At 42.9% G+C, this 23,985-nt stretch overlaps 1 protein-coding gene and 1 long non-coding RNA gene across 2 annotated transcripts in view; both read right to left on the reverse strand.

Moving 5' to 3' along the window:
- Positions 1-23,527, reverse strand: part of SMAP2 (small ArfGAP2) — a 50,009-nt gene extending 26,482 nt beyond the window's left edge. Inside the window, exon 1 of the mRNA XM_058717882.1 lies at positions 23,002-23,527. Within this exon, the coding sequence (XP_058573865.1) occupies positions 23,002-23,104 (103 nt within the window). The 5' untranslated portion in view covers positions 23,105-23,527. The remainder of the gene's footprint in view (positions 1-23,001) is intronic.
- On the reverse strand, positions 6,293-10,334 carry LOC131504944 (uncharacterized). Its single transcript, XR_009258204.1, has 2 exons — positions 8,918-10,334; positions 6,293-8,660 (listed from the first exon to the last, which is right to left on the reverse strand). It is a non-coding gene; the product is annotated as an uncharacterized LOC131504944 (long non-coding RNA).
- Positions 23,528-23,985: the final 458 nt, after the last annotated feature.

The following is a 23,985-nucleotide window of genomic DNA, read 5'->3' on the forward strand; positions in this document are numbered from 1 at the left end:
TATTTTCCTGGTCCATAGTAGGTAGGGATTCACTGTAGGTTAGGCTATATAACTCATCCTATCTGCCAGTAGATAACTAGTGCATACTTAGGTGATCTTACTGGTAATAAAGAACTACCAAATCAACCAACCTGTACCATTATTATTCAACTCTTCAGAACACTTCAAAAGAGAAAGGGCAGGGTCCTAGTTTGGCCTTTTTCCTGCCCCCCCTCCGAAAAGGACATTCTGGCAAGGTATGTTCTGATGATGTCATTACCCCATTCAAAGACATGTAACTGGACCTTCGTGGTCAAGTGAACTCCAAAATCCTAAGTGTGGCTTAAATTCTTGCCTGATCGGGGCCTTTCTAGAATCAATTCTTATTACTCCTCTCTTCACCTGTATATGCCAATGAAGACATCACTCCCCCCTTAAAACCATATATACCGGTGCCAGCTGCTATGTTCCAGCCTCACAGAGAAATGTTGGAGGGCCAATCCTACCCATAGACACGCAGAGGCCTTTTTCACACTCAGGGACAGGACACAGACAGAGGGACTCCTGGGCGTGGTAAGTCCCTGATTCCAAACAGAGGGCCTCCTGACTGCCACAAAGTGTCCTTCCAGCCAGTCCTGGACCAGCTGTTCTTGGTGGTGCTGTCTGAAAGCTTGAGACAAGGCCCAAGTCTCTTGGGGTTTCCCTGGGAGGTTCTGGTATGTGCTGCTATGACTGTTTTTATAGTAAAGAACAAACATATTTTAAGGAGAGGAAAAGAGTTAGTCAAAAGATTTTCTGCCCGGGGTTGAAGAATCTCATAAAGTCAAGGAGATTAGGCTGATTGCACAAGCTGATGCCTCCAGTGGAGGCTAGTCTTCTGATATTATAAACACAGAGTATGACAAAAAATACAAATCCAAATATATCCACCTCTTCACTTTAACACACAATAGGCTTTCTCAAAAAAAGAATAGAAAAGTGATCCCCCTAAACTTTCATTTCATGCAGTGATGACAGCTTGCCTTCGAGGACACACACGGTCACTCAAAGATACATTGAAATCTCTCCAATTCCTAGAGACTGGTGCCAAAACACTAAGAGCATCTCAGAAGAATGTAGAACAACTTCAGAGGGAAAGAACGGATGGTGTGGTTGAAAACACGCATCTTCAGGAAAGCCTAGAGTTGCTTTCCCAAGAAGCCGCAGGACGGAAGCAAAGAGTATGGGAACGGGAGGAAAAAAAAATGCCTGAAAACTCAAAGACGCAAATGAAATAAGTTGTAAATGATACAGAGAGCCAGCTAAAAATCTATGACTGAAGTGTGCTGGAAATGATAAACCTGCCTGCTCTCTAGAGAATATTATGCGAATGACAGCAATTTGGGATTAGACAAAGAGAGTGGATCAGAAAATGGAGACCACCTAGACTATGAGTCCAAAGGCAATTTGAAGAAACTCGTCCATGCCGTTACCTTAAATGTCCCTTTCAAAAGGCTTGAAGGAGAAAAGCCAGGAACATTTAAACAATTATGTGAAGAAAGTCAAATGAAAACAAGAGCCTGCAGGTCCAGTGAAATTTCCAAACGGAGCAGGCATCTTTACAGTTTGACTATTCACAGCTTGAAAGTGAAACTCCAAAGCTTCAGCTGAAACTTCAAACGCTGACGGGACTACAGCAAGAACATATAATGAAACATGCAGAAGGTTCATTAACAAGGTAACTTACTGCTTAGAAATAAAGAAACTTCCCAAAGTGTACAAAACATCAGCAGTGTATAACAGAAGTGCAACTCCTACAGAAAGAGGGCCAAAGACCTTGAGAGAGAACTGGAAAGAAATATTTTTCCTCTGCCAAAGATGGATTATGTTCCATGAGAAAAAAGCTCAACAAAGTTGGTTGGCATCCCTGTCGACTGGGAGGAAAGCTCAATGAGCTAAGAAAAGAAAATGGTCCCAGCAGACAAATACTGGCTCACAGAAAGTTTAAATTCCAACTTCTCCCAAGTGGCTAATTCATCAAGCAGAAGCCTGAGAGGGTCAGGGCACGCTTTCCCTTCATCAGGTTCCCCAGGAATGAAGAGGGTTAAACTGTGAGGCCTGAGGGTCACATGCAAATTTGATTTAGCTTCAACAGCAGTTGCCTCCTGAACATCCACAACCACAGCAGGACATTTGCTTATTTCTCTCTTTAAAAGTAATTTCGATTTACCTCTTTTTTAGGAAATGGCTGTTATTTAATTGATACTACATTTGCTCTCATTATAATTCCTGAGCCAGTGCTTAATAGAATTCTTAGGAACACGTTATTACCAATTAATTGGACTCTCTAGAATTGGGCAGTATAACTATTGCACTTTGACAGTAATAAAATAGCCACTATTACTTAAGCCATTAATTGAAGTTTGACACAACCAGGTAGAGACACTTGAAACAATACAGAAAATGCAATGAGCTGTTATTTAAAAATCTACAAAAGTAACCTAATATTTATCCAAACAAATTTTGATTTGTTTTTTAAGTCTTACTTATTTTTTTTTTTAGTAATCTGTGCACCCGACGTGGGGCTCGAACTCATGACCCTGAGACCAGGTGTCGCACGCTCCACTGACTGAGCCAGCCAGGTGCCCCGTAAATTTTGATTGATTGGTTTTAAAAACCAAGCAACACAAACAAAAAGTAAACAGCAACACCCCCAGCTAAATTTAGTAATATTTATATCCATTTACTTCTAACTTCATAGATTAGGGGAACTGACATTTTACAATTATTTGTTTCTTAATTGTTAAATTTCTTTATAACCTTTGTTATTTTGTTTAGAATGTGCTTTGTGGGGCACCTGGGTGGCTCAGTCAATTAAGTGTCTGGCTCCTGATTTTAGCTTAGGTCATGATCTCATGTTTTGTGAGATCGAGCTATGCTGACAGTGTGGAGCCTGCTTGGGATTCTCTCTCTCCCTCTCTCTCTCTGTCCCTCTCCTGCTCGAGCAGATGTGCACTCTCTCTCTCTCAAAAATAAATAAACTTTAGAATGTGCTTTGTTGTAGGGGCGCCTGGGTGGCTCAGTTGGTCGGGCGTCTGACTTCAGCTCAGGTCATGGTCTCACAGCCTGTTAGTTCGAGCCCCGCATCGGGCTCTGTGCTGATGGCTCAGAGCCTGGAGCCTGCTTCAGATTCTGTGTCTCCCTCTCTCTCTGCCCCTCCCCGACTCATGCTCTGTCTTTCTCTGTCTCAAAAATGAATAATAAAAACATTAAAAAAAAAAAAAAAGAATGTGTTTTGCTGTTAAAAAGAAGAAGAGGGGCACCTGGGTGGCTCAGTCGGATAAACATTTGACTTCAGCTCAGGTCATGATCTCATGGTTCGTTGCTTCAAGCCCCGCGTCAGGCTCTGTGCTAACAGCTCAGAGCCTGGAGCCTGCTTGGGATTCTATGCCTCCCGTGCTCTCTGTCCCTCTCCCACTCGCACTCAATCTCTCTCTCTCCTTCAAAAATAAATAAAAAATTTTTTAAAAAGAAGAAAAAGATGAAGAAGAAAGAAAGGAAGAAAAGAATGTGCTTTTGTATTTCACTTTTTAAATGTCATGCAGCCAAATAAAAGTTTCCCTTCTAAAAAAAAACCCAGTGTGTACACAGTTCTTGTTAAATAATTGCTCCCTGAGAAAGCAGTACAAGTTGTGGCATATGCTGCTGGGCCTCCAAGTGGAAAGCCCCACTCTTTCTGGAGAGTGTTGAATTTAACCCGGAGGATGAGGTCTCCTATGTCAACAACCTCAGGAAGAGGCCTGGATGCCTATCTACTAAGAAATGAGTAAAAGAGCCCTAAGTGAGCAGCAGCACAAGGCTACTTTGGCTTTTAGCTCTAGGTCAAGTTCTCTAGAGCATAAACTCCTGCGTGGTGGGTCCTTAGCACCTTTCACATGGAGGAGAGCCTGGTGCTGAGCAAAAAGAAATCAAGCAAGGTAATCAAGAAGCTGGTCCCATAAAGCTAAGGCACAGAGACCTCAGAATTGGGAAGCAGAACAGGGACTAGAAACAAGCCAAGGTAGGATCAGCAATTAAACTTTGAAAGGGCGACTATTTTTTAGTTTCGTATATATTTTGTAAGAAAGTCCCTTTTTTATTCTCCCTTTGTACTCAAAGTTCTAAACAGTCTTTTTTTTTTTTCTTTTCTTTTTTGAGAGGGAGAGGCAGAGGGAGAGGGAGAGGGAGGGGGAAGGAGGGGGAGGGAGAGGGAGGGAGAGGGAGGGAGAGGGAGGGAGAGGGAGGGAGAGGGAAGGAGAGGGAGGGAGAGGGAAGGAGAGGGAGGGAGAGGGAGGGAGAGGGAGGGAGAGGGAGGGAGAGGGAGGGAGAGGGAGGGAGAGGGAGGGAGAGGGAAGGAGAGGGAAGGAGAGGGAGAGAGAGAGAGAGAGGGAGAAAATAAATCTTAAGCAGGCTGGAGCAGGGCTCAATCTCACCACTATGAATGAGATAATGAGCTGAGCCAAATCAAGAGTCAGATGCTTCACTGACCGAGCCACCCAGGCACCCCAAAGTTCCAAACAGTGTTAACAGGGCTAAGGGGAAAGAATGAGAGGAAGTGACTGTGTCTCTATGTGAGCCAGAGCTTTAGAGTAGACGTGGTAACATGTGAAAGCACCGATAATCCAGAAGAAGCTACCCAAAGTGGGAAAGAGAAGCAGGACACACTGGAGTTCCCTGGGATTCTCTCCCTGAATTCATATTCTGGAGATTCTAAAGTTTGGTCATAAGGAAAACTGGATTACTCATACTTTCTGATCAACTTAAGATCTCTCACAAATAGCTGTATCTGGGCTATTACTTGTATTTACAAAACATCATTTTATGAAAATCTTGCTCCATCCACTTTCCCAATCGAGCCTCTTCTCCTTCCTGCCCTGATTCCCACAGCATCTTATTGTTGTCCTGTGGCACTCATCCATGGTTGTTTTGTGGTTCAGTTTTATTTTTAGTTTTGGTTATTTCTGTGAGCTCCTTTAGGTAACAACGGCCCAATTTAGTATACTGTTAAAAAACCTAGTATTTTTCTTATGTGGACCTGAGGTTTAAATCACTTATTACTCAGAAAAATCACACAAAGGTAATTTAAATATTCCTACACAGAAAGTTGGGGAAAGGGTGTCCTTACTGCTCTTTGTCTCCTAGTTAGCCCATGATATTTTGGCTCTAGCCAATTTCCTCTGCACAAAGACCCTGCTTAAAGCATTTATGAATACGATAGAAGAGTGGGGGCTGAGATACAGCGTCTCCAAAAAGGGAGGGAGGAAATAAAAAATAGCTGCTTTCATTGGGGGCAGGAAGGAGATTGTTTCATTAGGAGCTAAACAGTGAGACTATCTCAGCACAAACAATTGTTTGGCTTGAAGGCTCTATGTGGGCAATTACTCCAGCAAAAGCTCAGCTGGGATGGAACATAGAGCCTGCCAGGACCGAGGGATAGGGACCAACACAGGCTTAAGCATTTAAATCATGGCTTTGGGATCCCACAGCATCCCAGCAAGGATGGTCACGAAACACACTCTACCCCAGTCAGCCAACAGCATCATTCTGTACCCAACCTAGTCAAGACTGTAGATTTATAAGAAATGAGGAAAAGATGGCACTGGGGGCAAATGCAAAATCATTCAACCCAAACCCAACATATTATAGCAAAAATAACAAGTATTAAAATTAGGTCTCATAACGGAACTAGTACATTTCAATCACTACCTCAATGGTGTGAGGGAGGAGGTGGGGAGGAGGTATGTAGGGGAGGGATGGCTGAGCTAACAGCTAGGCAATCATTTCAAAGTCTGCAAGGTGGGGGCGCCTGGTTGGCTCAGTCAGCAGAGCACTGGACTTTCAATCTCAGGGTTGTAAGTTCAAGCCCCATGGTGGGTATAGAGACGACTTAAAAATAAAATCTTTTAAAAAAATTTTTTTTTTCAACATTTTTTATTTATTTTTGGGACAGAGAGAGACAGAGCATGAACGGGGGAGGGGCAGAGAGAGAGGGAGACACAGAATCGGAAACAGGCTCCAGGCTCCGAGCCATCAGCCCAGAGCCTGACGCGGGGCTCGAACTCACGGACCGTGAGATCGTGACCTGGCTGAAGTCGGACGCTTAACCGACTGCGCCACCCAGGCGCCCCAAAAATAAAATCTTAAACAAACAAACAAACCCCAAAATCTCCCAGGTGGACCTGATATTTCAACACTTGATATTATGATTAAACTATCACTCATGACCTCACTTTAGGCAGCAACAGCTAACTTGATCCACTAGAAGTCACAGTCTTCACTCCCTGGGGACACTTACTTCTTTACATTTTTTAGGTTGTTTCAGGTTAAAGCCTTAACTTCCTCTTTGCAACAACCAGTATCTACTCATATCCTAAAAATAATTCTGAAGATCCAAACCGAGCCCACTGGCTGGGAAATGCATATTTCTTCTTCTTTGGAAGAATTTCTTTAGTATCTAAAGAAGAGTGATATAGCTCTTGACCAATGAGGTTGCTCTTCATTCACCACCCCCAGGATAGGTAATAAGCAGAAGAGGAACAAAATGAAAATAATATTAAGAATAGCCCACATTCAATGAACTACTGGGACCTCCTCAAAATAAAAAGCTTCTGCACAGTGAAGGAAACAATCAGCAAAACTAAAAGGCAACCGACAGAATGGGAGAAGATATTTGCAAACGACATATCAGATAAAGGGTTAGTATCCAAAATCTATAAAGAACTTCCTAAACTCAACACCCAAAAAACAAATAATCCAGTGAAGAAATGGGCAAAAGACAAGAATAGACGCTTCTCCAAAGAAGACATCCAGATGGCCAACCGGCACATGAAAAAATACTCAACATCACTCATCATCAGGGAAATACAAATCAAAACCACAATGAGATACCACCTCACACCTGTCAGAATGGCTAACATTAACAACTCAGGCAACTACAGATGTTGACGAGGATGCAAAGAAAGAGGATCTCTTTTGCATTGTTGGTGGGAATGCAAGCTGGTGCAGCCACTCTGGAAAACAATATGGAGGTTCCTCAAAAAAACTAAAAATAGAACTACCCTATGACCCAGCAATTGCACTACTAGGCATTTATCCACGGGATATAGGTGTGCTGTTTCAAAGGGACACATGCACCCCCATGTTTATAGCAGCACTATCAACAATAGCCAAAGTATGGAAAGAGCCCAAATGTCCATGGATGGATAAATGGATAAAGAAAATGTGTTATATACATATATATATATATATATATATACACACACACACACACACACACACACACACACACACACACACATACAATGGAGTATTACTCGGCAATCAAAAAGAATGAAATCTTGCCATTTGCAACTACGTGGATGGAACTGGAGGGTATTATGCTAAGTGAAATTAGTCAGAGAAAGACAAAACTCATATGCCTTCACTCATATGAGGACTTTAAAAGACAAAACAGATGAACGTAAGGGAAGGGAAACAAAAATAATATAAAAACAGGGAGGGGGACAAAACAGAAGAGACTCATAAATATGGAGAACTGAGGGTGACTGGAGGGGTTGGGGGAGGGGGGATGGGCTAAATGGGTAAGGGGCACTAAGGAATCTACTCCTGAAATCATTGTTGCACTGTATGCTAATTTAGATGTAAATTTTAAAAAATAAAAAATAAAATTAAAAAAAAAGAAAGAATAGCCCACATTCAAACAGTACCACTCTTTGCCCTCAGAGCAGTGCTTCTCAACTGTAGCAACTTCCCCCCAAGAGGCAATGTCAATGTCTGGAGACATTTTTAGTTGTCACGATTGGCAGGGGGTGGGGACTGTCATGACTGGCATCTAGTGGGCAAGGCCAGGGAAGCTGGTAAACATCCTACAAGGCACAGGACAATCTCTCAACAAAGAAGTAGCCAAAATATCAATAGGGCTGATATTGAGAAGTTCTTCTCTACAGGAATTATTTCTAGGCCATTCAGTCTGAAGCACGTGAGATTTAAGAACATATCAATTCTGTGAAAAAGCCTTCTCTCTTGTTCTGTAACAAACAGATAAACGTTAAGTACAGAAAGAACCATAAGGATTGTCTAGTCCAAGCACAGATGGAGAAACCAAGACCCAGAGAGGTCAAGTCATTTACCCAACTTCATAGAAGAAATCACCAGCTGGGCTGGAGCCAGAATCATCTTTCTATACCCCCAAAAGTGTGTTACACATAGATGCTCAATAATGGTTGCTAAATTGATACCCTGTTCTTTAGATGTTCTTTTCTATTACAACATACAATTCACTCTCTGCTACTGGGATGCCCAACAACTGAGATTGTGTGTGAAGGCTTATTCACACCTCTTCCTACCCACATTCCTCTTCCTCAAAAGAAGCCCAAAAGTGGAGAAGAGTGGAACATACCAGGGCTCCAGAACAAGTGGCCAGGCAGAATATGCCTTTCCATTATTTGAAGGGAAGCTCGTGCCTTTCACCCAGAAGGAGGCTTTACACAAAATCTGAGTCAACAAACAAACCCTTGTGTAAGACCATGACACATGGCCTTCTCTCTGCAACGGTGTGCAGCAGCTTTCCTAACACATCACTGGATCCCCAACCAATGGCAAACAGATGGAAAATCAGGTCCAGTTTAACTGAATCACAGTTGTATCCAAACAAGCTAGAGAAACTTTCATTTTCACACTTTTTTTTTTTTATTAAATTTTATTTTTCAACGTTTTTTATTTATTTTTGGGACAGAGAGAGAGACAGAGCATGAACGGGGGAGGGGCAGAGAGAGAGGGAGACACAGAATCGGAAACAGGCTCCAGGCTCCGAGCCATCAGCCCAGAGCCTGACGCGGGGCTCGAACTCACAGACCGCGAGATCGTGACCTGGCTGAAGTCGGACGCTCAACCGACTGCGCCACCCAGGCGCCCCAGAAACTTTCATTTTCAAACAAACAGCATACTAGAAATGAATTCTGGGATCAAAGTACAGACAGTCCAGTGGCAAGGTGAATGTTAGTCATCTAAACAGTCCTGGCTTAAGGGAGGAGAGCAAAAGGTAGAGATTTGCCCTTTCAAAAAGAAAACACTCACTACCATGTTTCAAAACTCGATGTTTCAGAATTGGGCATAATGAGATACGGGTCAGAAAGTGTGGGGCAATGGGGTGAGGCAAATGTCAACGGTGTGGACAGAAAGATCCTGCAAAAGGAACAGTGTGTAGAGGAACCCAGGGCAGGCCTCTAGGAAAAAAAATCGCAGCTTCAAAACAGCTAAAGCAGGGTTCTCCAAATTAAGTAAACCTGTTCCAGTGGGTATAAGAAGAGCTTCTAAAACTGCTGCAAGGTTATTATTAATTTCTGTAGCACCTGAGAGCAGTGTCTAAACATTTACTCCCATCCCACAAAAAGGCTAAAGGAGTGCTTTTTCAGCCTCCTGTTTCACACCCCATGCTACATTTCTCCCAAGATGATGTGTCACACGAAAACCTCCCACTGAGAGGGCAGAGTACTGGCTTCGTGACTGGCTCCCTCTTTCAAGGCGGCACAGATGCCAGAAGCACAAAAAAGAAAGAGATGGCGCAAAGAAGTAACCACAATAAAGCAACCACAAAATTCACCTGCTCGGCTTCCTGGACTGTCACAGGTCTTCAAACATCAGAGTTAACAGCATGAGGATGACTTTCAAAAACCAAAACAAAAAAAGTATATGATCCGAACACACATTAACAGAATAATAGTGTTCGTGATGGAGACATGGCCAATGTGCGCCAGATGCTGTGCATTAGGTATACAGACATACATGGAACACACAGTCCCTGTCCTTGTGGAATTTACAGTCCAAGGAAAGCTCTTAAAACAGAACCAAAAAAATCTACCGCAAAACAAACAAAAAATGCAGCAGTATCACCCCCTTTCTACCAATGGAGGACTTCTAATCTACCTTCCCAGTGGACTGGTTAAGTGAAGGAGGGCTGTATGAACAACAAAAGATGCTCATCAATGAACAACAACATGTCCATATATCAAGCATATAATGTGGAAGACTATGCATAAAATAAGAATATATCTTGGGGGGCACCTTGGTGGCTCAGTTAAGTGTCCAACTCTTGGTTTTGGATCAGGTCATAATCTCATGGTTTGTGGTGAGTTCGACCTCTGAGTCAAGCTCCACACTGACAGTGAGGAGCCTGCTTGGGATTCTCTCTTTTCCTCTCTCTCTCTCTCTCTCTCTCTCTCTGCCCCTCTCCTGCTTGTGTGTGTGCTCTCTCTCTCTCAAAATAAATAAATAAAACTTAAAAAAAAAAAAAAGAATGTATCTTGGCCCATCTTGCTGTGATCATGTCCCATAAATTTGTTCTTTATGGGGGGCGCCTGGATGGCACAGTCGGTTGAGCGTCCGACTTCAGCCAGGTCACGATCTCGCGGTCCGTGAGTTCGAGCCCCGCGTCAGGCTCTGGGCTGATGGCTCGGAGCCTGGAGCCTGTTTCCGATTCTGTGTCTCCCTCTCTCTCTGCCCCTCCCCCGTTCATGCTCTGTCTCTCTCTGTCCCAAAAATAAATTAAAAACGTTGAAAAAAATTTGTTCTTTATGGTTACGCCAGGATTCTCTGCAGCTCTCCACTCCTCACTTCAACAGATGTCTACTGCAGTGAAGCAGTTCACAATGACAACCCCACAGCAAGGCCATCTCTGCACGGGCTCAGCCCAGAGGACTCCCTGACAACATTTTAAAATTAGAGGGCCATGTGACCACTCAACTCTGAACACACAAATAACCCACGAGTCTAACAACAACACAAAAATTTACATCATACCATTATTTATAATACTGAATAACTAAAAACCCAAATGTTCAACAATTGGGCAAGAACTAAATAAGCAATGACATATTCAAATGATGGAATACAGTAAAGGTACGTAAATGTTTTTAATGTCATGAAATACGCTTATGATAAGTGTTAAGCAAAACAATGATATAAAATTATTATGGAATAATTTCAAGTAAAACAATGGGTGATAGGGATTATGTGAAATATCTTCTGCATCATTACCCTTTTTCATACTTCCCAATCATTTTTTTCACAAATATGAGTAATTTTCAAAAGCAGAAAAAAAAATAAAGTTTGTTTTTTAAAGAAAATAACATTTAAAGATGTTTAACTAATAGGCATAAGGACCTTCCTGCTTCCCCACTCCCCAATATCCCACAATACAAAAAATAATTGGTCTATGGTGATGTATTTTTTCTTTTCCTTAAATGCATTAAGAAGTCTAATGAGGGGTGTCTGGATGGTTCGGTTGGTTAAGCATCCGACTTCAGCTCAGGTCATGATCTCACAGTTTGTGGGTTTGAGCCGTGCATTGGGCTCTGAGCTGATGGCTCAGAGCCTGGAACCTGATTCAGATTCTGTGTCTCCTTCTCTCTCTGCCCCTCCCCTACTCACGCTCTCTGTCTCTCAAAAAAGTGAATAAACATTAAAAAAATTAAAAAAGAAAAAAAGAAGTCTAATGAAACTGAGCCCTATTTTTACTCTGCCCACAATATGGGCCTTTGATTTGAGTCACTCGTATCAGACAAACCAGCTTCAGAACCTAGTCAGAAGGCTCAGAGGAACTGCTCTGGAATCTTCCTTCCAATGCTGCATTGAATGATTTTTCCTTCTCTCACATACAAGCTGGGATGTTCACACAGCACTCACACTACAGGAAAGTTTTTCTCACAATTCTCCTCTAGTCTAAGACAGTTCCTCTAACCAAACTCCTCAGGCCTACCTTCAGAGAGACAGGGCCCCCAGTTTCAAACAGCTGTTCTTTCAATACAAATGCTTTCAACATAGCAGAAGAGCCTAAATCTTTTTCACTCTTTCTTTCTCAAATCAGCTGCCACACATAAATTGGTTTCCACTAACCGCTGCTTATCGCTACTTTGAACAAAAGCATCCTGGTAAGAGCACGGAATGTCCTTCCTATTATTCATCGAAGAGCTTGTGTCAATTATAAGGCAAGTGGGAAAGTATCAGCAAGAAGACACTGACACCCTCTCCTTCACGATCTTTAGATTGCAGCATAAGATGTTACCAGTTCACACAGAAAATTCTGTAACAAATTATTTTTTGAAGGCAGAAGAAGAAAAGCAACCATCTAAACAATATTAAGACAAAATGTTTAACTCAAGGCTTGAAATTCTAGAGAATTCATTTCTAAATCTACACATTGGGGGACTTCCAGTAAGGCAAGGAAAGAGGAAGAAGCTTAATAAAATTAACTTTGAGTGTACTTCAGTAAGTTACGTCGCAGGATTAATGTGCAGGCCTTAAAGAAGTAAGCTAGGCGGCCCCAGTAAAGGCTTGGGGATTTTACGGTCTTCCCATCACTAGCTGTGAAAGACAGCATGCTAATTTAAAAAAAAAAAAAAAAAAAGAAAGGAAAAGAGAAGGTGCTCTATTTTCTCAAATCATTACGGTAGGCCAGGCTTATGAGCTAGAGCTGAGAGTAGGCCTCCTTTACTCCTGTATTCGCTTTATTATTTTCAACGCATCATAAAATGAGAACATTACACATTTGTTTTTTGGGTGAGGAGAAATGAAATAGTGCCTGAGGGATCCAGTTCTCAGTCTTTCAGATTAAGAAATTTCTTTTTGAAAGTTCTGACTTGAAATTAAGAAAACAAAAATCAACAAAGTATTCTCCAGTTGGGCTTATGAAATCCAATACTTTCTAAATAAACCATATCCTATATGCATTCAAAAGCAAACCGGAATACCCATAAGAAATATACAAACTGGGTGGGGAAAAGAGGGCTATGGTCAACAAAAACAGTCAGAGAACTATTTAACATTACTTGAAAACGAAAAGCAGCAGCGGTATTAAAATCTTATTACTACCCAGTGACATGTTACAAAGGCGGGATTCCAGGGCAAGTTTCAGCCACACACGAGGGAGGATGGGGGGAGGGGGAGCAAGGGAGAGGAGTGCTGGACAAACTGAAGACAACCGCCAGGCAACCTTACACTGATGGATGGCCACAGCTGAAGGTAGATTTGGCTCATCTCTGGGGTTTTCCACTGGGAAGGGACCTGCAGTTCAGCCATCAATGGACCAGCATCCACAAAGCCTGTGGGGAAATACAGGAGCCAGAAGAGTGGGATAGGGAAGGAGAAAGTTTGGAAAATGGAAGAGTCAAATACAGTAGCAAAATGTTGTAATTATTAAACATGAGCCTTCAAAAAATGCATAGATGTACCTCTTAAATCGAAATGGACTGGCTGAAAAGAACTGGTACTTTGGGAAGCAGTCTGATACGCTTTTTAGAATACCAAATTACACTTTAATTACATCTGTGAATTGTACCTGCCAAGAGGAAATTAATTTTGGGAGGAAAGAGAAGAACAATGAAATCTGCAATTTTTATAGACGGTAACTTTACTCAGAGTCCCTTACCCCGTCACCTCTGTGGAAAATAACAGCCTGAAGAGAAATATACTCACACTCTACTGAAAACCTTTGCTGGCCTAGTTCCACCAATTCCATTAATGTAGCAGGGGCCCAAAGGCAGGTGACCTGATTGACAAAAAAAGCCCTTCTAGAAAGTGCCAAACTTCTATCTTGTAACTCATTAAACATTTTATAATCAAGAAGAAAACTACTAGCAGTACCTTGGAAAGCTCTGCCTTTAAAATGGAACAGCAGCAACCTTCCTTAGAAGACAAAAAATACTTTTCAGGTCCAGTATAGAAGAAAGTGGATCAGGTGATCTCACCTCCCTCCCCCAGTGCTAACCTATCTGAAGCTGTGGGGGGAAAACCCCAGACGAACCAATAACACTAGTTAAAATGATGTGTAGCACAAGGAAAATTAGCTCCACTGCAATTACTTTAACTGTCAAGGAAAGTCTCATCTGCACCATGTTAGAAGGCTGAAATCCTTAAACTTTCTTTGTACAGCTTACGTGTTATTGACTCAAGTCTTTCAGTTGTAGATGAGACAAGCTTAGTGTATGTGTATACACACACACACACACACACACACACACATACACACACACACACACACACACACACACAATCATGCCCAACACTTCCCAGGATCGACGGGGTGGGAACTTATTTTCTGAGTACCCAAACTGATAAACTGCTCCTAGAGCGAAAAATAGCGAAATACAGATTCAACAGAAGCCAATTTTCCTGGTCACACATCCTAATTATATAGGATGCCAGCTCAATAACTGAGTTGTTACGTTACTTCCTGGGACTAATTATTTTTTCAGCAACCGTTAAGATTCTTTAGAAGCACACAAGGTCGTATCTGCCTGAAAACACTTATCTCTTGTCCAAAATAACTCAACTATTTACCTATAAAGAGAAAGAATAACATCATGGAGATTTTTTTTAAGTGCCCCTGTGCCTTGCCTGTTTCCACTTGGATCCTACCCCTGCTCCACTCTGTCAGTGGGACCTACATCTCCCAGGCTCCCTTGCCAACCGATTTCTGGGTAAGTTCCATCAATGGGAGGCACCGATGAGGATAAGAGGGAGGAGGAAGAGGGAAGCCAGGGTAATGCTCTCTTACAGGGTCACAGTTCCAGCTGCACCACACAGCTTTGCTTTCTGTGCGTCTAGCTTACACCAGATAGCTCAGACTTCTGGCCTTTGGTGACACGAGCACCTTCTCATTTCCTTAGGGGCACAGTAGCTCCCAGGTGTTGCTCATATCTGGGTTGCCTCACCAGCCCATTTGCCTGCTAAGCTTTTACATCATCCATTACGTATGTTACTATTACGTATGTTAGATCCCCTCTGCTTGTACTACCTACAGTGGTTTCTGTTTCCCTGACAGGTCCCGGACTTTAAAATATATTTTAAAACTTAACTTTCTTAAGAACTAAACAACTCTTCAGATAATCTGTAAAAGATTTCTTCTGTTAAGAAACAAAGGATTTATAATGACAAGATCAATTCATTCATTCAAACAAATATTTACTAAGAGCTACATCTATGCCTGCCCCTGTAGAGCTTACATTCTAGTGGACATGTTAATTGTGGCACATTATAATTTCTTTAAGTGTATCAATATAGGAATATTTCTTTAACAATAGAGGAATTTGGTAAAAGTGAATTAACTTTAAAGTGTTCTACTCTACATAGATTGGTTCCTACCTTTTCAGTGTGGTAAGCTGAACTGTCACATTCCAGGGCCAATACAGAACTTCTTCAAAATTAGTATCTACATAAACTGGCCACTTGCTCAAACAGAAGTACAACTGTGATAAGGATTTAAGCAGACACAATAACAGAAGTTAGGCACTGTATGCTCAGAATGTAACACATGTGTGTGTGTTATGCAGATTCTTTCTTGGCATCTTTATTACAAGGGGATATCATTTGAAGGAATTGAGTCTGAGTCCATTTAACAAGTCACTTTATCCCGTGTCTATGGCATAGGTAGGTTCCATCAACATAACATACAGAGCCAACTGCAATGTGCATAATGAGTAAAGTGTTGCAGTCACCAACTGCATGACATCATTTCCAAGAGGGAATTTTCAGGCAGAAGAATAGGAACAGACAATGACTCATGTGGTGAACAGTTATATAGACAACTGTGCCCAAGAAAGCTGCCACCTACATATCATAATGACATCAGATGAAAAATGCAGAAAGAAAGTAATTTTCTGGTTTATTGGAAAGCAATGTTTGCTGAAAAGTGCACTGAGAGATCAGGCTGCAAGCTACCTGCTTACACCTCCTAAGCACTCAGCAACCAAGAGCACACATCAAATATTCAGCACTCTTAAACCGCTTGAGTATCTAAGCATGCTCAGCCTCAAAATCAACATCGTCAACTCCAGAAATGATATAATATCTACTGCTGGCATTTCACTAGACTTTTCTAAGATCATTTAATGTACTCGTGAAGGCACACTTCCATATTGATCTTGTGGGCACAATATTGAGACCTTTCTTACTACTCATCAATTAGAAAACATTTCATGTCTGCAATACTTATTATTCCATTTGAGTAGCAGGTAGACTTCCAATAGTATGGGCTTCTTACACAGCAGAGGGTCTAAAGCATATCCATAATCTCAATACTATACACCAAATCAACTACAGGGCTAGGATTTTAACCTTATTGGCCCCTGACAAACTTTATCCCTTGCCACTCTCCAACATGTAGTCAAAATATACTAGAGAATCAATCTCTCTCTCTCTCTCTCTCTCTCTCTCTCTCTCTCACACACACACACACACACACACACACACACACACACACACACACTACTTTGGAAACTTTGCACATTCCATTTTCCTCTGCTTAGAATGCAAAGTCCCCTAAATTCACCTAGCAAAGTCATGCTTATCATTCAAGACACAGCCTACACAGCCTTTGAAGTCATGACTTCCTGAGGCGGACTTGTTTGCTTTCTCCAGTCTTTCCTTTCTCCCTGCACACAGTGCCATCATGATAATACTACATTGCATCATTATCAGTTTACACATCTGCTTCCCCATTCAACTGTGTAATCCTTCAGACCAAAGGCCCTAGCTGTGAATCTACCACATATCCTGATACAGTGTCTGACACAAAGTAAGTGCTGAGAAATATTTTCAGAAAGAATATATATGGTGTGGATTTGAGGCTTGCAGAGTTCCGCTTAAATGATAAGGTATTTTGTACCCTATCCCACTGCCACAGAATGTTATTTAAAGGACAAGGAGAACAAATAGGAAAGCATCTCCCAGGGAACAGGCTTAACAAGTTGATATTAAAAGACAGTCTAATGAGGATTTTGATAAATTACTTTCAGTGTAACTGTGTCAACCCGGCCATGACTGTTAGAGTTAAGGTGCATTTGCTGTAAAAACCCAGAAACTTATTTGATCTTGGCCGGAGAAGAGTGTTTAACAACTAGAGATGGACACAAAACTTCTTCTGTTGTCTAGATTTGATGGAATTTTTTTAACCTCTCAAAAGGTGTCACAAATATAGGTAAAATAATTAAAAACTGATAGGAAAGTTCATGTTCTAAAAAATGCTACTTAACACGCAATGACTTAACTACCAACACAAAACAAATATAAAGCAAAGCCAGAGATTAATTTACTGGAGTTAAAATTTAGGACTACTTTAGAAAATCTCTACATAAAGTTCCCTGGTCTAATCTTTCATACAATTTTGAAGAGTGAGGAAAAAATCAGAGACCATCCTCAAGGGTACCATAAAGTACATTTGCAAAAATGCCAGAACCCCCATCTATAGGAAATGGTTTTGGCTTAAAGACTAGGGAATTATTGAGTGAGTCATTCTAACCATGGCTTCCAGTCACCAGAGTATTTAAGGGCATAAAATCAGAAAGTGAAACAACTAAAACCAAGGCCGCATCAATCAGACCAGCAATGGTGATAAGCAAGTGATGCTTACATTTGTGGAACATTTATTTTACAAGGCACTTTCATTTTTCAAATGAGGAAAATTCAGGGCAGTGCTGAAGGCCACAAAGCTAAAATAAGAGTGAAGGAGTTTCATTGGATGTTTCAACATCAAGTCTGCAGCCCCTTCCATTCCTATACTTCTTTACCACCTGAAATGTGGTAAATATGTGCTATGGACAGACCTAGGACGTTTTCTAAAATGACTTCAACAAGAGCAGATGTTTCCAAATCACTTAGGCATGTCTTTGAACTTAATCAAAATATCCTAGGTATCACCTTAGAAAACACCTGGAGAGAATGAAGAAGCTCCTGAATGAATGTGCATGGACAGAGCACCTGCATGCTGTCCATATTATACTACTGATTGAAAATGCAAGGTGCTATGAACTGTAATATTACTCCCTGCATGAAAGCGCTGAAAAAGCATATAATTAAATGTAGTTGCTTGTAGGGTGCTTGGCTGGCTCAGTCAGAAGAGCTTGTGACTCTTGATCTTGGGGTCGTAGGTTCAAGCCCCACACTGGGTACAGAGATTACTAAAAGAAGTACACTTTCAAAAAAGTAGTTGTTTGTGTATATATCATCTCTCAAAAATCACATAAGGTATTACCAAAAGTGGTTACTTCGAGGAAGGGAAAATGGTGGCTAAGGGATCAGGGATTATCTATTTTTCATTTTTTTAACATTTATTTATTTTTGAGAGATGGAGAGAGATAGAACAGGAGCAGGGGAGGGGCAGAGAGAGAGGGAGACACAGAATCTGAAGCAGGCTCCAGGTTCTGAGCTGTCAGCACAGAGCCCGACGTGGGGCTAGAACTCATGAACTTCGGCTCATGATCAGAGCCGAAGTCAGTGCTTAACTGGCTGAACTGCCCCCCCCCCCCACCCCAGGTGTCCCAAGGGATCAGGAATTCGAATACAACTTTTCCTGTCTACGGCCACACCACCCTGAATGCACCTGGATCTAGTCTGATCTCAGAAGCTAACCAGGGTTGGGCCTAGTTAGTAGTTGGATCGAAGAATACAACTTTTTCTTGTACATATTTGCCTTTGAAGCTTTTACATTTTGAACCACATGACAGTGATATCTCTTACATTTAAATGTATAGGGGCTTCTGGGTGGCTCGGTCGGTTGAGCTTCCAACTCTCAATTTCAGCTCAGGTCATGATCCCAGGGTTGTGGGATCGAGCCCTGAGTTGGGCTCCACGTTGAGCGTGGAGCCTGCTTAAGATTCTCTTTCTCCCTCTGCCCCTCTTCCCCGCTTACACTCTCTTTCTCTCACAAAAACACAAAATTTTAAAAATAAAATAAATTTAAGAACATATAATGGAAACTGGAACAGAAGCAATGGTTAGGTAATTCAAGGTAAAACATTTCAGAGACAGGATGCAGCAGAAGGGGAAAGTACCAAATATTACAAAGTTTCCGTCAAACTCCAGAATTCCATGTGGTATTTCACAGTCTGTAGTAAATATGCCACAAGACCATCAAATCTCTTCCATTTTAATTCTCTGCTCATTAAAAAGCTCTGAATTTTTTTAAAAAATTTGATACTGAGAGAGTAACGTCCCATTAGTGGAAACAGGTATTCAGGTCATGACAAAGATCCTTACATGATAAGTAAGATAGTGTCTAGTTTAAACCAGTCTCTGAAGAGGTTGATTAGTAGGAGTCATTCCAGGGCCACTGACTATGGAACTGCAGAGTTAAGATTAAGCCTTGGACTAGTACAACCCCACAAGGTTCTATCCAAAAATGGGACCCAGCCTCAACTGAGTAGAGCTACCTTTGGCATATCTGGAATTTTTAGTAAGCTTGTCCTTTGTTCTATCACTACTTAAATCAGTCCAAAAATTTACCCAAAAGGTCACAATATCCTTGGGTGATGAGGAAACCATATCTTTGGACCTAAAAGTAAGTCAAAGCACTTTTTAAAAGGTAGTAACAAAGCAGCTTCCTTTGCCACACAGGAATCACTTCAGTGCCTTAGAAGTCCCAGAAACTGGTGAGTCTTGTGTTCAAGAAAGTTAAAAATCCCAGGACCAACAAAGCTCATACTACGTAAAGAACACACATGCTTGTTTTCTACTCTGGTGTTCACATTACATATCTAAAGATAGTAACACCCTTAAGCAAGTATAAGATTTTAAACAGAAGAGCCATTACCAAAGGGTTGTTTTAGAACATCACAAAAATACCTGCTCATAGGTCTGCAGCCCAGGGCTATATTATGTGATTTAATATTAATGGATTAGTAATCACTCACCAAGTTCTGTATAGTTAATCTCAATTTCTAAGTAAGAAACAACATGAGACATAGGGATAAATAAACTCAGATCTCAATCTCATTTTCCAAACCCAATAGTTTTTAAATACCTCCTCCCACTACATGTATTTTTTACCAGAGCTAACAGGTAACTTAATCTCCTGATATAAGTGTCTCTTCCATGGACACTTCCATGGAAGTGTCAACTTCCATGACCCGGTAGTTGTCTACATGATCATTATGGAAACCAAAATTAGGAAAGAGGAGGAAAATGAGTGACAAAGATTGAAAGAGTGGAAGGAGCTAGATTATTCACAAAATGGATAAGCTGAAGCTTCATCAATGTGTAATTTAACTGAATTGAGAGATGACTTGGGGCACCTGGGTGGCTCAGTCAGTTAAATATCTGACTTTGGCTCAGGTCACTATCTCACAGTCTGAGTTCGAGCCCCGCATCCGGCTCTGTGCTGACAGCTCAGAGCCTGGAGCCTGCTTCAGATTCTGTGTCTCCCTCTCTCTCTGCCCCTCACCTGCTTGCACTCTGTCTCTCACTTTCAAAAATAAATAAGTATTTTAAAAAATTAGAAAGATGACTGACACCTTGTCATTACATGTCTACTACAATGGCCAAGTCACTGAAGCCACTAAGCCAAAATGTGAAGCTAATTTGTGATAAGAAATCATTTCAGGGGGCAGAATTCTACCATTAATAGCAGTTAAGAAAGTTCAGAAGCCAGTAGTTACTAGTTCTCATTAAGAATTAACTAATATTGGGGCGCCTGGGTGGCTTGGTCAGTTAAGCGTCCGACTTCGGCTCAGGTCATGATCTCACGGTCCGTGAGTTCGAGCCCCGTGTCGGGCTCTGTGCTGACCGCTCAGAGCCTGGAGCCTGTTTCAGATTCTGTGTCTCCCTCTCTCTCTGCGCCTCCCCTGTTCATGCTCTGTCTCTCTCTGTCTCAAAAATAAATAAACATTGGGGCGCCTGGGTGGCGCAGTCGGTTAAGCGTCCAACTTCAGCCAGGTCACGATCTCGCGGTCCGTGAGTTCGAGCCCCGCGTCAGGCTCTGGGCTGACGGCTCGGAGCCTGGAGCCTGTTTCCGATTCTGTGTCTCCCTCTCTCTCTGCCCCTCCCCCATTCATGCTCTGTCTCTCTGTCCCAAAAATAAATTAAAAACGTTGAAAAATAAATAAATAAATAAATAAATAAACATTAAAAAAAATTAAAAAAAAAAAAGAATTAACTAATATTTCATTACCTGATCCCCAGTAATGCTATTAAGAAAGAGCAGTGTAAAGTTTGGGGGAAAGAAGTGATGAATCGAGCTCTCTCTTCCACATGCTATATTTCATTGGAATATGAGTAAGTATGAGTAGTAGGAGAAATGGGGGGTTGAAAGCAGTACTAATCATCAAAATGGCATCTGACTCCCCAAATGTAGCAATGCTCACTCTCGTGGGTTGCTTCACTGTGACTCCAGATCTGTCAACTAAGGACATAAGGGAATGTGAGTAAAGCCAGGAGATACACTCCTAAATTTTAAACTGAATCTTCCAGTAGATCTAGGACAAGATTTAACAAGAGTCAACTATAAGAAATTAACCTACTCAATATAAATTGACTCTAAAATACTAAGTTTATTTATGTTTTGAGAGAGAAAGCACCAGCAGAGGAAGGCAGTGAGAGAGGGGGAAGAGAGGATTCAAAGCTGGCTCTGCATTGATAGCAGAGAGCCTAATGTGGGTCTTAAACCCATGAACTGGGAGATCATGACCTGAGCCGAAGTCCACCACTCAACCAACTGAGCCACCCAGGCTCCCCGATTCTAAAATACTTTTTAAAGCAAATTCTTGCTACAGCAAAAATTCAGGAAAGAAGTCTGGGGACCTTTTTCCTAAGAGCACATGCCATTTATCTATTAGCAGAGGGCATTAAAATATACTATTAGGTATTTAAATCTACGTGTCCCTGTTCTCCTTTCATAACCTCATGTTTCTAAAATAAAAGGTAATTACCTAAAGGTATGAATTAGGCATGTCCTTCCTTTCTCGATATTGATAAATACAAATACATTTGAATCTTTCTTGTATACTGTGTGCCCAATATGCTATATGGCAAAGGACTGTGGTAAATCCACTGCATTATGAACAGAAGCAAATTAACAATAGCTCCCCAAATAGAACTATCCCCTTCTCCCCAAAGGGAAAAGTATTTTCCCAACTTCTCCAATTGTATTCCAAAGAATTCAGAAGGAAAATAAGGAAACAAAATATTTACAGAATCTTGCATCTATACATTTTGGGTGCATATAACCAAGCTTTCACTTATAACCAAGCTTTCCTATCATACTGATTTTTAATTGGATCAAATCATGAATCTTTGAGGACACAGAAAACAAAGACTAAATGGCTTTGCCCATTTACAATGATCGCATTTCACCTTTGGAAGGGTAAGCATCATGGAACAACATATTTGATGCATCCACTGCTTCCTTCTCTCCACTGACTAAACAGGATCCTGCACTTCAACCACAATGTGCCAGTTTCTGCCACCACACACACACACACACACACACACACACACACACACACATTAGGCCTCCAACGCACTCCACGGCCAGGGCCAGGCTGTCTAGAAATCCGCACTGTGTCACTGCATAAGGCAGGTACCCACTTCACATATCCAGAAAGAAAGCCACCCATGCACTCTGACAGAGTTCAGCAAGGCTGTAAAATGACAGAAGGAGCTGCTACGCAAGTAGCGGGCAGCAACAATCACCACCTTAAAAAATTATTTAAGCAGTTTTTCTACCGTCATGTCACTTCCCTCCTCCCCCTCCCTCCCTCTCTTCCTCCCCCGCTCTCTGCCTCTCCGCACCCCCCACCGTCTCCACACACACACACACACACACACACACACACACACACACACACACTGCAGTTCCTCCTCCTCCCCCCCCCCCCCGCTCCCGCCCCCAGCTTTGCAAGTGGAAGGCGGTGAGCTCTGGGCTGCCTCTAAATGACAGTCGGCCCAGAACTCCTTCGGAGCCCTGACATACAGACATTCTCACCTGCACACACCACGCCACTTCCACCCCCATCATCACCGGCCCTCCCAGGCACTCACACTCGCCCTCGCAGCCTCTCCCCACACCAGCCCGGCGCCGCAGAACACGCGGCAGCCTCATCAGTAAGAGTAGCACGCCTTACCATTTAACGTGATTCGGGCGGCCTAAGCTCCAGAAACCCCCTCCCCACACAGGCCACCTCCCAGGCGCGGCCGGAGGCTAGCTACACCCCGTGCCCGCCAGGAGGGATGCGCTACCTTTGGACTGGCAGTCGGCACAGAACTTGTTATCCTCCTCCAGCAGCAGGTTGGCCAGGACCGCCTGGTACCGATCCACGTCCTTCACCGACTTGCCCGTCATGGCCAGGGTGCCGGCGGGGGCAGAGGGCGAAGCGCCCTCCTCGCCCCCAGGAACCCCTGCCTCAGTTCGGAGGTGAGGACTCCGGGTCCCCCGCCCAGGGGCACCTCCTGAGCGGGGGGAAAAGCCCTCCCCCTCGGGCCGGACCGGGCGCCCCCTTCTCTTGTCAGCCGCGCCCGCCCCCCACTCTGCAGCCCCCTCAGTGCGGCGCCCCCTGGCGGGCTCAGGGAAAGGCCCGAGTCCAGAGGAGGCTGCCGGACTAGAGACCCTCAGCCCAGGCAAACGGGGCACTCCTGGGCGCGCAGAGACGCCGCCTGGCCTGCCTGTCTGCGGGCCGTGCGTCCCGCGCCTCGGTTTCCCTGGCAGCTGCCGCCTGCTCTGCCACCACCTCGGCCGCCTACTTCCGGCAGCTCTTCCTCTCCACCTCCACCCAGCCCAGCCCGCGCATGCGCCCCGCCCTTACCGCGTCGCCCTGGGCTCTTCCCTCGGCTCCGCCTCTCAAGAACCAAGCCAGGCAGAAGTGAGGGGCGGAGCTTGTGGTGGGCGGAGAGAGGACAGGGCACGCCCCCTAAGTGTCCTTGGAAAAGAATGAATGGAGCCTGGCAGAAAGCTAGTGGAGGGAGTGGAAGAAAGTGAAGAGAAACAATTAACATTTGCTGAGTTCTTACTATGTGCCAGGCTCTGTGCTAAGTGCTTTATATGAATTATCCCAATATAATCCTCAAAACAAACGTCTCTATGAGTTAAATATTTATCATTCTTATGTAACCTGAGGGTTGTGGCTACTCCAAAGTCGTCCAGCTTATTCTTTTCTTCAACAGCCAAATGGAGGGCCCAAGCCCCTAATCCACCATAAGGGGGACAGCACATCTTCCCCCACGTTT

The sequence above is a fragment of the Neofelis nebulosa genome, chromosome 2 (genome assembly GCF_028018385.1).
Source record: "Neofelis nebulosa isolate mNeoNeb1 chromosome 2, mNeoNeb1.pri, whole genome shotgun sequence".
Classification (NCBI taxonomy): Eukaryota; Metazoa; Chordata; class Mammalia; order Carnivora; family Felidae; genus Neofelis; species Neofelis nebulosa.